The sequence below is a fragment of the Schistocerca serialis genome, chromosome 2 (genome assembly GCF_023864345.2).
Source record: "Schistocerca serialis cubense isolate TAMUIC-IGC-003099 chromosome 2, iqSchSeri2.2, whole genome shotgun sequence".
Taxonomy (NCBI): domain Eukaryota; kingdom Metazoa; phylum Arthropoda; class Insecta; order Orthoptera; family Acrididae; genus Schistocerca; species Schistocerca serialis.
In genome coordinates this window covers 599019508-599034776 of record NC_064639.1, presented here as the reverse complement: position 1 = coordinate 599034776, position 15269 = coordinate 599019508, and the positions used below count along the sequence as shown (strand labels likewise).

Here is a 15269-nt window from a genome sequence, read left to right as displayed (position 1 = left end):
AGTTTCATGTATATTTATTAGACTTTCTTTACTGAATTGTTGTAACTGGGCCAAAAATATATTTCATCTTAATGATAACAATAATAAAAATAGCAAACCTTATGTGGACCACATGAACCCCCATAGTTCCTCATTACAAACTCCAAACAGCGTAATAAATAAGCAGCATTCTGAAATAAAACATTATATAAATTACAATATGAAACACATCTAAAAAATTCTTAAAAATGAGTACAGATGCAAAAGACAAAACAAGTTCGTAAAACCTCAGTATTTACAGTAAGGGTAGATGCTTGAAACAAAGCACTAGCCATAAGTATAACAGTAACTGCATAGAGATAGAGGGTGTCAGGGGGAGGGAGGAGGAGGGAGCAGAATTTGGAGGCAGGATGACATGTCTACTCTCTCTGCACCACTCTGCTCCCTACAGCAGTCTATGTATTGGTTGGAGCTTGCTCTCCTGGTTCCAAACATGAATCTCCATGGTGGTGGTTATGTAACTGCTGGTAGTTTACTGAACATCATTATATTATTCATCATTCAATTGAAGAACTCTTCTTTTAACTTTTCTGTTTCTTCATTCATCCAAATGTGAAATGATCAAAAACACATGGTAGTCAACACTATCAAGAATTAACTTACTCATAGGGAATTCACAGCAACTTATTAAAAATCACTGTTGGCCCTCTGACCCGCCTGGATCATCATGTAAATTAACACTTCACTTCTGGAATTTGGGGAGGTGCACTGTTCCCTGATTGAACCTGTCCATTGGATTAACAATGAGGGATGGTGGGCTGGCCAGTCAGGGTGTGGTTTTTAGATGGTTTCCCACATCCGACTAGGTGAATACTGGACTGGTACCCACGTACCACCTCAGTTACGCAATTATCAAACATTATTACACTTTCATGTGGAATAACACTTGATGTGAAATGATGAGATGCAGGAAATTCTGTCCTAGCAGTAAAGGGGTGGCAACAGAAAGGGCATATGGGCATCTTCTAACACTAACACTGCCAAATCCACGTTCATATGTCAACACCTTGTACATACGGGATAAAGCCAAGAAAAAGAAGATGACTGTCAGCCATTTACAATTCATACAATAAGATTAAATAGCAATGTTACCTCTTATCACTTTCAAAGGCAGGTCGAAGTATTTAGGTCATGTTTAAGAAATGTTTTTGTTAAAACTTCCTGACAAATTAAAGCTGTGTGCCAGACTAGAACTCAAATCTGGGACTGCATTTTACAGGCTATCCAAACATGACCTGTCCCCATAGCTTCACTTCTGCACAAACCTCTAGGACCCAGGCTCAAGTCTTGGTCTGACACGTAGTTTTAATCTGCCAGGATGTCTCAAACAGCACAAACTCCTCTGCAGAATGAAAATCCACTCTAGAAATGTTTTACTGCTAAAAATCTCCCCAGCTCTTTGCAGTTCAAAGTTCCACCTAATTGCAGTCCTATAGTGTACTAAGTTCCATCTAACTTCCACAGTCAAAGTCGCTCTTCCATGGTGCAACCAAACTTGTATCATGGTATATAAATAATACCTCTAGGCTGTGCATAAGTTCTAACATATACTCGATAATTTTATTACTATTTTGCAGTCACTTGGGACCAGTGATCAGTAACATCATCATTTTCATTGGTTTGCAGTCATTTTACTGAGAGTGATTTTTTTATATTCCTTAGAGACAAAGGTATTGTCAGGAGTGCACCCAAGAAAGTGTGATACGACTGCTCCTATTCTCTAAATACATAAATGATTTGATGGAATGGGTGAGCAGCAATCTGTGACTGTCTGATGATGACACTGCAGTGTATGGAAAGGTGTCATTGTTGAGTGATTATAGGAAGGTGTGGTAAACGGTAGCTTGCTCTAAACATAGAAAAATGTGTGTTAATGCAGATGAGCAGCAAAAACAATCCCATAATGTTCAAATATAGAATCCGTAGTGTGCTGCTTGACAAAGTCATCTTAATTAGATACATAGGCATAATGTTGCAAAGTGATATGAATGGAGTGAGCACATAAGGCCACTAGTACAGAAGGTCAATGTTCGACTTTGGAGAATTTTAGGAAACTGTGGTACATCTGTAAATGTGATCACATATAGTGTGACCCATTTTTAAGTGCCACTCGGTTGCTTGGGATCCCCACACATGAGATTAAAGGAAGATATCGAAGCAAATTCAGAGGTGGTCTGCTACATTTGTTACCAGTAGATTCGATCAACTTGCGAATATTGTGGAGATGCTTCGTGAACTCAAATGGGAATCACTGGAGGGAAGAAGACATTCTTTTCATGAAGCACTACTGAGAAAGTTTAGAGAACCGGCATTTGAGGCTGAGTGCACAAAGATTCTACTGCTGCCAATGTACACCATAAGGACCATGAAGATAAGAGAAATTAGAACTCATACAGAGGCACAGAGACAGTTTTTTTCCCTAGCTCTGTTTGCATGTGGAAAAGGAAAGGTAGCCTCCACCATTCACTATACAGTCGCTCCAGAAATTACGCTGATAATGGGAGAAAAAGGGCCTGTGATTCAAGAACCCAGCATAACCAGTTAACAATCTACCTTTCAAGTTACATATGAACACTTTTTTCTTCGAAAAATTGCCTCCAAAATTCAGATGCATCTTATACTAGAAATTAATATAAAAATGTCCAGTGTTTAATTTAAAATTCCGACCAGTCTTAAAAATGGTCATATATTCAATGCTGTGGGAAACATATCTCTACCTGGCAAAAATGGATTCAACTGGCAGTAGCAGTGCACTGATGCGACAAACATGAGTTGTGAGGATTCAAAAGCTTGCTAACACTGTCTCCCTCCCACCTCACCATCACAAACCCAGAACACTGTCTGGTCTACAATGCATCATTGTGGCCTACGGTGCCACTGAACTTCAACTGAAAGTGATTTGTGTTATCAGTTACAGTGCAATATTTTTGTTAGTAGCCAGTTTCATAATGGAAAAAAATAATAGGTATTCATATGATGCAGGTTATAAATTGAAAGTAATAGCATCTGCAGAAACACATGGAACCAAAGGAGCTGAATGGCATTTCAGCCCTCCACCAACTGAAGAAAAAAACATTCCCAATTGGCGGGCTACTAAAAAAGAACAGAAAAAATAAGGAAGACTATATGTGCAAACAAAGGACTGAATGCAAAATGGCCAAAACTAGAAGATGACATACTGAAATGGATTCTAGGACACTGTCAAAATGGAATTGGAATCAACACAAAAATAATTCAAATATAGGTTCATAAGCTAGTCCTACAGTGGAACTTATAAGACTTTAGGGTGGAGTTAGTTTGTGCTACAGGTTTATGAAGCATCATGACTTAGCAAGTGAACCAAAACAAAAATATATCAGAAAATGCCATGAGAATAAGAAGACAAAATATTATCTTTCCATTGTTTTATTATTCAACATCAAAAGAAAACCAGTGAGGAACTAAGCCAAATAGCTGATATGGACAAAATTCCTCTGACATTTGATGTGCCATGGAACAGAACTGTTCCATTAAAGGTGCTAAAACTGTAACTATAAAAACAAGTGGACATGAAAAAACACACTACACTGTTGTCCTTTCATGTCGTGCTGGCTGTACTAAACTTAATCCTATGATCATTTTCAAGTGCAAAACAATGCCAAAACCTCCTGAAATACCTCCAGGTGGTGTTGTTCACGTACATGACAAGGGTTGGATGGAAGAGGCTGGTATTAAATTATGGATTAACAAAGTGTGTGAGAGAAGGAAAAGTACTTTACTGAAGAAGAGTTCTCTTCTTGTGCTACATCAGTTTAGTACCCATTTGAAAAGTTCAGTGAAAGAAAAATTGAGACAGAGAAATGCATAGTTTGTTGTTATTCTGGGAGGACTTAATTCACAATTGCAACCACTTGATGTCTCAATAAACCTTCTAAAGTGTATAAGAGAAAGTAAGGGAACAAATGGATGATGGATAAAACCCAACAAGAATTCATGCCAAATGGAGCTTTAAAACATCATACAATCAAACAAATGTGTCAGTGGATAAAACAGTTGAGTTGTTGTCTACAGTAAGAGAAGATATTACCGTTAAATCTTTCAAGAAGTGTGGCACAAATAATGCTCACGATGGCAGTGAACACCATTTTACATCTGAAGAGGACTACAATAACAACAGAGAAGAAGAAAGAAGTTTGGATGGTGATTTTCAGGGATTTTAAAGGTCAGTTTTATAAACTAAGATTTTTTTTAAGTCCGCCTTTGCAATCGCTTAATAAAAAAGATAAAAATGTTATTTTTTAAAAAAATTGCTTAAAAATTAAGGTGTGTCTTATTGTCCATAAAATACAGTACGAAGGGAAGACCCTGAGGAGATGCGGCCTTTGAGTGAACATTCAGATGTCATGGGCCGACGCAAGAGCCTGAAGTAGCTCCCAATAAGTGAAGGATTCATTATAGTATTCAGCATTGTGTTTTTCCGTGGTTTATGGACCGGGATGATGACACACACTCTCCACTGCGAAGGGAAAATTCCTTCTAGTCAAATATGGTTGAAAATCCTGAGCAGATGGTTTGTGATTCACATTCAAATACTGGATCATCTGATTACGAATCAAATCAAGGGCTGGGGCCATATCGTGAGACGAGTTAAGAGCCAGTACACTTCCCAGTCAGTGAAAAGTTCAGGTTTATGGAACAGATAAAGGATAGGGGGATGTCTTCAACTTATCTTTTATGCATTCAAAAGGTAGCTGGGTAAGAAGAGGACAGCTGAGACATGTTCAGCAAGAATCTATGCATCAGTAAAAACACCACCTTGAGGGCAGAAGGCCCAGAACAGTTTATCTTTGCCAGCGCAATAAACTATGGAGTTCAGCCCACATCTGGAATGAAAAGCAATAAATTCTCAAGTAGAATACATTTTGGTCCCAGCAGTCCTCCTTACTTTAATTACGTAGCAAGACTGCATGGAGCTGCTTAAAAGTGACCTGGGCAATACATGAAGGATGTCACTAGAGATGATGCAGGTCCTTTCAACAGCCTGAACAGCTGCTGCAATGTCTCTGGTCGACCATGGTACTGGCCATAAGTAGAAGAGGCCTGCACAAAGGGGGATAGCAGTTTCAACAGCGCAAGTGAACGCATCAGAGATGTCTTCAACCACTTTGATGATTCAGTGGGACAGAGAGATGATGGCCCTTCAGACAGTACATTGAGGTAACTGATCCAACAGATAGTGATAAGGAAGTAACAGGATCACAAAAAAGTGAACACTGCCACAAAGACCATCATATAGTGACAACTGTTGTGAAGCAACAAGAATGACGGAGGAGGGTGATAGGTAAAAGTAAAAAGGTGCTATGGTCGGCAGTAAAGTGGTTAAACAATCGTCAGTGAGGAGACACAGATCAAGATCAGAAAGAAGTCGGTCGGTCAGAAGGCTCTAACCAAATGGGTCACTCCCCCAAAGGGGTTGAAGTCCACTGAAATCTGATTATGGAAGCCATCTTAAGACACAAAGGTGTCCGGCCTGGAAGGTCAACCATTCGCTGACATTATCTGTGCAAAAACAGACAGCAGGAATGGAACTTCAATGAGTCAGAGAATGGTAATCAGTAAATTGCATTTCTTGGAAAGTAACATAGGTTGTGAAACAGGAGAACAGTTGCAATTGTAGTCCCGGCAAATGAAACTAATATCCATTGAATTATCATGTTAAGGATGTCCTAATTAGGCTTGAAGGTGCCAAGAGGATATGGCATACCTCAGAATTACTGTCTGTCACCAGGGGTCCAGAGAAATATTGAAGAACATAGGTCCTTAGTCCAATGGCATGAGAGAATCTGACATCTCAAGGGTCACTGAAGCAGCCTCGCCTCTGCCTGTGATTCCTTCTTCTCCTGTTCAACTACTTTAGACAGTTGTGACCTTGCAGGGGCTTATCCACCATGATTGTAGGCACTAAAGTGGTACTGGAAGCCCTGGGACCCATGTTAAGTGTCTCCTCCGACTACTGCTCGGTTCTGGGTTGGTGGGTTGGTTATCTGCTGATTTCTGGAGATAGGGTTCTAAATGGAGCTCTGTCACCAGCAGACTCTGAAGGAGGATGCTGTTTCTGCAGCCAGTGCAGGGAGTCCTTGGAGATGATGGTTGAGGGTATTCGCAGCTGCAGTTTATTAACTGGAGACAAATTACAGTGCCAGCTGCAATTTTGCTTCCTAATACCATGACCAGTTTCAGCCACCAGGGACTTTTTCAAGTGGTTCTAAACCTAGTGTCATGAAGGTATACGTGGCTGCAGTAGTGGCAAAATTCAATACCACTGGGACAGGATATAAGCAATTTACGTTTTCCTGATTTAAAACATGAGAATTGATCAGAAACTAATTTTTTGGATTTTATGTTTCTTAATTAAGGTAATACACTATGGTGATCAGAAAGGGTGATTGCCTCCATAACTGATGTACAAGGGTGGTTACTCACATGATGTATTTTCATGAATCAAATGACCAGTCTCCATAAATTGGTTTACTTGTACAATGGGAAGGCATATGCCTGAAGCCTTTGCACTGCCCTGCTCAGCAGAGACAACAATTGCTCTGGTGTCAACCTTGATGATGCACACCATGACATATATGATGTACAAAGTGAACTCCTCACTTCTCCGAGTTTCCATGTAATTCCTCATGCATCTGCAGAGTTCAGTCGCAGTGGAAATTAAACTCTGCACCACACTGAACTTCTCATGGCATTTGCCAATAACAAGTACGTCACCATGTTTCTCGCAAAGAGATTAACACTTGGGACCGTGCAGTAGTTGCTGTTCTAATTGAGACAGAACCACTTCATAGTTAACTAAGGGAAGAAATTTCTCCAAATATATTTGCAATATTTCATACAAAAGAACACATGCTTAATAAATAGAAAGGATCCACCCGCATTCCGCATGCAAACCAAGAACTGACAGCAGTGAGTTTGCTTGATTTTTCTTTCTTCCCATGGCCTGACCTAGGAAAGAAAGTTCTATGAGTTACAGTGATCTGTACTATCTGGAGAGACTGCCAGAGCCACATCGCCACCGGCTGATAGCTTTGGTCTCTTCACTGTGTAAAATACCTGTGATGATGCTGCCTAGTCCAGTTAAGGGCTCCCCCACGGAAATCACCCAGCCAGATCAATGGTCACCCAGTCTGATGACCACTGCCTGGAGTCCTGATGCATCTATACAGACAGGCACATACCCCTTGATATGCACGAAAAGGTAACGTCTCGGTCATCAATAGCATGTTCCCTCTGTAGTCAGTGGCTCACTACTGTGCACATGCCATGCTGGGTATTGGGCGAACTGTGCTGCACAGTTCTCGCATATGTGAAAAAAATTCAAACCTGGATGTGGTGACCAAACACCAGTTTAATGAAATACATGTGGTACAATAAATACACAAAGTGTAAAAAGCTGTAATCAATGTCCTATAGGCAGGCTAGGCTGTCAACATGGAATCTGCCCTACAGACCAAGTCTGAGAAAAGATATGGTCAGAGAATGTGACTGCAGCACAAAAATGAATTTCTGCAATGGCTCAGAGCCCTATGCTTGCCATGCACATACTCACAAACAATTTGTGAACTCCCTGGGGTGATGAACATTGTGAGTAAAATGCATAACAAACATTGGTGTCATGAAGTCATTGATCCCTCCACACTGGGAGTACTGAGCTGCTGAAGTTTGTCAAGCAGAACAATAAGTGAGACCAGATTGTGGCTCTACTTTTTAGCAACATTAGAATGGCAAATATACACTGGAGCTAACTTGAAGCAGTCATAAAAGAATAAAATACCATGATACAGGAGGAATATATTCCAGCCAAAAAAGTCAGGGTCCCCCGGGCACCCGATTTGTGGCTGGATGTACCCCTTTCTACATCTGTGACTGTCCACCACTCCTCCCCCTCCTTTCCTCCCTCCCCATGCAAGCCACAGTCAGCATGACAAAGGAGAGCAACAGATAGTTTAAGAAAAAAAATCCCACCACAGAAAACAGTCAAGTAACACCCAGCCACTAAAATGCTAAGAAATGCAAAGCAATATAAATAATGAAGGGTTTGGGGTCCAGGCAGCATATAGGTCAGGAACAGACTATGGCCCCCAAAAGCGCATCTTGCAGCAGGTGCCATACCTCCATCCCCAGTCAATAGCTGGCCATTAGAATTTAATACTTACTCTGCCACTTGGGCACTGTCACCCAGTACGAAAGGTAGCGAGTCCAGTAAGTTTTCATTTTTGCAGGAAGGCAACATAATTGGAGTACTCGAGTGAAATATGTCTATTGACAAATGGGCATTACTGCTACAGCTTGAAGGTATTCTCACCTGAGCAAAGACTGTCATTAAGTCAGTCACGTGTGTCCACTACAAAGTCAACAAATTACATTTGATTCCCTCTGAGTAGTTCACACAGAACTCTCATACAGCCACAGGGTCTCTTGTATTGCTGTTGCTGTAGGTGACCACACTACATTAGTCCGTATTCAAAGCTTCCAAAGGTGTACAACAGAGTTATCCATTGTTCAAGCTCTGGTGTGCTCCAATAAGACAGGTACATTCCAGTAGCTTCTTTAGCTAAGGGATTAGAAAGTTGGTGCTCTAGATTGCAACGAAAATCATCATCCAGAGGATGACTATTGATATCACATTTTTATGGAGATTGGAAGGCAGGTCTTGGGTAGCAATGTTTTCTGGTTTGGAGTCTGCTCAGAGTGTCACTACGTTTTAGAGAAGTATTGTAATTATGGGTACTAATTGACTGCGGGGCTCAAGTGACGATCACCAATTCTGATGTGAAAAAACAGAATCTAGTTGGCAGGGGGTAACGTTTACAGTTCTCAAAATGTGCTAAAGCACAACCAGTTTGGTCTTTCAGTGTGGAACCATCATTATCCACAATTTCTGTAGTGGAAAATCCATCAAGAACTGAAAGCAGCAGACAATGGAAGGTGGAAAACTCTACATTTTCTTTGGCCTTAGAGATAGAGCCAGGCAAATCTGTGGGTTAGGGACACAACAAGGAGATGATTGTGGTAAAACACTGAGAAGAAGTTTCTGTGGGAGAAGGTTGAGCTCAGGAAAGAGACAATGTATATAGACTGCTCTTGTGACACCTGACTGAGGCTTCCTTGGAGTGAGTCCACTTCTCCTTCTTGGAGAAAAGGTGTGACATATGGATACACAGTGGAACTGTGAACTTGGAATGCATATTTTAATAACAAGCAATTGTTCATGTCTGGTTTTTATGAGATAATATACACACAATACTTCTACTGCTTGAGTAACTAATTATAGATAAAGATTTCTGGATGCACATGTACTGTTCTATTCTGACAGAAATGTATCACATTTACGTTATTAGCATGTAACTGTAAACCACGAGCAAGAGACAAGGATTGGACTTTCCAGTGGTACTCTACTGTTTATTTCTGTGACACTTGTGCCTGAGGATCTGTAATAAATACTGAAGTCATAAACAGGGATAGGGGATGGGGGAATGGTATGTATTACAGTTCCAGCAAGGACACTGAAAGCTATTAAGACAAGATCACACATAACAAAGAACACTATTCTCTGGTGAATGAATAGGAAGTGTCAACCTGAACTCAGAATAACTTGTGTGATAAGAAGTTTCAAATAAAAATTGAGGGGGAATCACTGAACTCCACTCATAGAATATGGTAAGGATGAAATGGCGCCATGCAATACCATAAGCCTTTTGTCTACTGAAGAAAACTACAATAAGTTGTTGTTGATAATATTCAAAAGCCTTCTGAAAAATGGTCTCTAAGAGAGACAAAAGAAAAGCCACACCTTTCAGAAACCACAATGGGAACTGGATAATAGGACTCATGTCTTGAGTGTCAACACAACACCCAATTTACCATCTATTCAAGTAGCTTGTACATTATGTTTGTGAGGCTAATTGGCTGATGACTGTTTCTGGAGAGTTTTAGCTTAGTTCCAGCACTGGAAGAGTTGTACTGTCTCTCTATTGGTTTGGGAAATTTATCACATTCCAGATACAGCTAAAATACTACAGCCACATACAAGTTTCTTTCCTTAACACAATCATTTGTGATTCTGTTGAAGTTGCGTTAGAAAAATCCTTTATTTGCAGCTACTAGTTTCAGACATGATGTTCATTATCAAACCATCACCCCCATAAATACTGACACATGATACAACCAGTACATTTGCAAATAGCCACAGTCAGCAATCGTAACATCTACAAACTCATCTACAGTGGATTAGGTCAGTACTTCTAGCCACACAGCACCAACCAATTGTCTTTCCTCTAAAGACTGAATATTCAGGTGTTCTGTGGAGCAGATTCATTATACATTTCTCAACACTGAATCAAGTTATTTACTATTCTGCATTGTAGTTAGACTTATGTTTTTCTTTTCTTAGTAGATAACATGTTCTGCCAAGGAAATATTGAAAAAGGATGTCACTGTAAATTGCAATGTTATTTTAAAAGGATATTACATAATTAATACCTCTGTCTGAGAGTGAAAGTTTGATGAAACATGATGAACATGCTCCAAGAATTTTGGGATTACAGATCCGGAAACCGGCTTTGTTAATTCTTGTATCATTCCTGAGTACTGAAAGAGATTTCCTATAAAAAAAATTTAAAAAATACATAAAAAACACAACAATAAGATTTTTGACACATGTATGGTTGCTTCTGAATTTCAAAAGTATTTAATACACAACTCACCAAGTACTTCATAAACCAGTAAACTTATTTCCTTTTCTCTGGAACCACTACAAATCCTGACGCATTGTTGCATCCATGATACACAGTTATCAATGAACACATCATCTGAACACTGTGGAAGAAATACTTTTAACAAATGTAGGCCTTGCGCTCTGAAAAACAAAGGTTATAAAGGAATTAGTTAGCTAGAAAGCCAGTACATCTTAAGAAATATGCTTGCAGTAACCTGTATATACCTGTCCCCATGAGAATTCAATTTGGTATTGATGAAGGCGACGACTGACTGAATTTCGTTCCTCCCCTGAAACAAAGAAAAAAAATTAGAAAATGATGCCACATTCCTGCACATAAACGTCCCTAATACCCACGACCTTGCCATTATTAAACACTTCCTTTCCCAGTGCATGACTGACTCCAAACCTATAACCTCTGTCCTGGTCACCTTTACCAACTACATCCTCACCCATAATTACTTCACCTTTGAAGACATCACCTACAAAAAATCTATGGTACAGTAATGGGCACCTGCATGGCACCATCCTATGCCAACCTATTCACGGGCCATCTAGAGGAATTCTTAACAACCCAGAATCCCAAACCCCATACCTGGTTCAGATTCACTGATGACATCTTTGTGATCTAGATCGAGGTTGAGGGTACCCTATCCACATTCTTCAGAACCTCAACATGTTCTCCCCCATTTGCTTCACTTGGTCCTCGTCAACCCAATAAACCACCTTCCTCATTGTTGACCTCCATCTCAAAGCTGGCTACATCAGTACCTCTTTCCATATCAAGCCTGCCAATCACCAACAATATATCCACTTTGACAGCTACCACCCATTCCATAACAAGCCCATACAATACAGCCTAGCCATCTGAGGTCATCACATCTATAGTGACGAGTAGTCCCTTTCCAAATATACCAAGGGTCTTCACAGACCGAAATTACCCTTCTAAACTGACACTGAAATACAGACTTCATGTGCCTTATCTCTCCAGTCACCCGCCTGGCCACAGAGGAGCATTCCCCTCATAACTCAGTACCACACAGGACTGGAGCAACTGACTTTCTCCACCAGGCTTTCGAGTACCTCTCACTGTGCTCTCAAATGAGGAGTATCCTACCCATTATCCTTCCTACCCCTCCCACAGTAGTATTACACTGTCTACCGAACCTACACAATATCCTAGTCCATACCTACTCTGCCCCAACTCCCCAACTCCTTGCCTCATGGCTCATATCCCTGTAATAGACTAAGATACAAGACCTGTCTCACACATTCTCCCACCAACACAACTTCACTTCTGTCACAAGAATTATTCTCTCATCATACCTGTAAAGTAGTCAAGTGATTTACAAGCTAAGCTGCAACCACTGTGCTGCATTCTATGTGGGCATGAAAACCAACAAGCTGTCTGGTTGCGTGAATGGCCACCGATAAACTCTAGCCAAGAAACATATGGATCACCCAGTTGCTGAGCATCACTTCAATGACTGTTTCACAGCCTGTGCCATCTGGCTCCTTTCTACCAATGCAACGCCAACTTTTCCAAATTTCACAGGTGGGAAATCTCCCTGCAAAAAAATCCTATGTTCCTGTAACCCCCCTGGCCTCAACCTCCATTAGTCCCTTTCCTTCACCCACCTATCCCCTTCACTGTTCCCATTCCAGTACTACACAGACTTCCATCCAACTGACACACCCACAGTCTTTCTTCTCTTCTCTCTTCTCTGTTTCTCTCCTTTCTAGCACCCTCCCCCCCCCCCCAAACCAAATTCCTGATTGCACCTAGCTACCCTACTCTGCCCCACCACATCCCTGTGTGCTCCCACAAGCAGCACTTCATGATCCCCCATCCGAACCCTGTTATCTCTCCCCCTTCCCCCTCCCCCCAACCCCTCCCAGCCTCCTCCTTACCCACACCAACCAGATCGCTTCTCTTGTCATGCACAGATGCTCGCAGTCCGACTTCAACGGCCAGAGACAGCAGTTGTGTGTGTGAGTTGTGCTTGCATGAATGTGTGTTGTCTACTACAGAAGAACACCTTTGGCCCGATAGCTCACACATGTAGCAGACTTTTTGTTGTGCCTGTCTGCGGCTCAACATCTCCACTACATGGTGAGTAGCAATCTATCCTTTTCATAATACTGTCTTACAAATAATTTCCCCTTTTAAAAATGATTTCATTGGTTTTCCACATAAACAAGCAAAATTACGTAAAATCATTGCACAAAAATTCTTTCAAAAACACAGAGAAACAAATATGCAATGTTTTACCAACTTTTAACACGTTCAAAGACTACTGTTATTTGGTCAGATCTGCATTTGCCTAAATAACTACTACCTTCAAACACATACAAAGCCACATGAATCATAATTGGCACAGTTTTGTAAATTTTAGAAATTTGTGGCAAGTTCCTATGGGACCAAACTGCTGAGGTCATCAGTCCCTAGGTTTACACACTACTTAATCTAACAAACTAACTTACACTAATAACAACACACACACTGATCCCTGAGGGAGGACTCGAACCTCCAAAGGGAGGGGAGGGAGCGGGGGGGGGGGGGGGGGGGGGGGCTGCACGAATCGTAGTAAGGTGCCTCTGACTGTGCGGTGTAGTGATTTGAGAATTTCTGTGTAAATTCTAGAACCACTCAGCCTTCTACCATCGCGAACATAAGATATTCTAGATATGAGGGCAGGATGGTAAAATCCTACCTACTGCGCATCACATGTTTGTGTGTGTGTGTGCAGGTTTAAAATCAGTCGCGGGAAGAAAGTAGACACGCGGTCAAACAGCACCAACATGTACCTGTCAGACAATCCATAGATGTATTAGTGAGTCTGTAATAAATAACCATGTAGTTTACATGCCACTCTGTGCTTGTTGTGTCATTGACTATTGTTAATTATAACAAGAACAGTTGAAAAAGTACTATTGTGGACTCTTGGCTCAGCCTTGGTAGAGGCAAGACATATTTTCGGATTCATTTAAGAAAGTCATGGTAGTCAAGCCAACTTTCTTTTAACTGTAACTCATTTTGTTTCTGATGTTCGATGGTATGATGATACTTACCAAAAGTTCCATATGTATGTTGAAAGTGTGAATTATGTTGTGCATGAAAGTCAAATACATTGTTAACTGACAAAAAGGAAAGTTCAATGTCTACTCATTTTATAAGTAGAAAGAGGCTTAGAAGTTCCTGTACCTAGCTCTATTCTACAGAGAAGAAGTCAAGAGATTTTCCAGCAGCCGACTATCCTGTAAAGAAGAGGAGCTGTAAAATTCCAAGTAAGTCACCTCGTAAAGAAGTGGAATGTGGTTTGGGGAAATAAATCAGTATAACCCATACTCACACTCACATTTTAAGCCGTCAGAATGTGGCTTGAAACAAAACTTCATTGCTTTAGTACGAAGTGGTACAAGGTACTGTCGGACTGAACTTGTGTCATTATCATATTTAAAGTTAGTTTTAAATACTTACTAGGGCTAAAGCATATGAAGTATGGAGAATATGCAACAAGTTGGGGACACCCAAGAACCGGCTATGGCCATGAAAGTTAGCAAAGAAGTGCGTGACTGGGCTGAATTGATAAAATTAATCAAAGCTCAGAGTGCGAGTATAGGGTTGGTAAATTCTCAATTAAATGCTCAAAGTCTTAAGTTAAACTCATTAGATTGACAATTAAATGCTCAGAGGAAAACTTTAAATATTCAAACGACAAATTTGGGTTCGTTAAGTACCAAGGTCAACTCTCAAAGCAAAGAATTTAGTAATCTGCGTGAAGGTATGGGGGCTTGGAAGTCTGAGTTTAACCCTAAAAGTACTAAAGTAGAGAATTTAAAAGTCGATCTAAAAAATGAGTTGACAAACTCTTTGACTACTCATATAAATCAAATGTTTGCTGACCTTCGTCAGAAACAGAATGACACCTTTCAGGATTTGTCGAAAAGGTTAGAACTTACAATTGGGAACAAATGTAATAATGTGGAATCTGAACTTATTGAAAAGTTAGGCTCCATTCAAAATGTGTACAATATTAAGTATAATGATGTAAGACATGGGTTGTATAGCCAAAATGAGATTTTCACTCTGCAGCGGAGTGTGCGCAGATATGAAACTTCCTGGCAGATTAAAACTGTGTGCCCGACCGAGACTAGAACTTGGGATCTTTGCCTTTCGCGGGCAAGTGCTCTACCATCTGAGCTACCGAAGCACGACTCATGCCTGGTCCTCACAGCCTTACTTCTGCCAGTATCCCGTCTCCTACCTTCCAAACTTTACAGAAGCCCTCCTGCGAACCTTGCAGGACTAGCACTCCTGAAAGAAAGGATACTGCGGAGACATGGCTTAGCCACAGCCTGGGGGATGCTTCCAGAATGAGATTTTCACTCTGCAGCGGAGTGTGCGCTGATATGTTTGGAAGGTAGGAGGCGAGATACTGGCAGAAGTAAGGCTGTGAGGACCGGGCAT

At 40.8% G+C, this 15269-nt stretch overlaps 1 protein-coding gene across 1 annotated transcript in view; it reads right to left on the bottom strand.

The window, feature by feature from the left end:
* LOC126457633 (uncharacterized) overlaps positions 1-15269 on the bottom strand; it is a 114001-nt gene that overhangs the window by 58789 nt on the left and 39943 nt on the right. The window contains exons 2-5 of the mRNA XM_050094103.1: positions 11024-11088; positions 10788-10939; positions 10564-10685; positions 99-170 (exon numbers count right to left, since the gene is read on the bottom strand). Coding sequence (XP_049950060.1) covers positions 99-170; positions 10564-10685; positions 10788-10939; positions 11024-11088 — 411 coding nt within the window. The remainder of the gene's footprint in view (positions 1-98; positions 171-10563; positions 10686-10787; positions 10940-11023; positions 11089-15269) is intronic.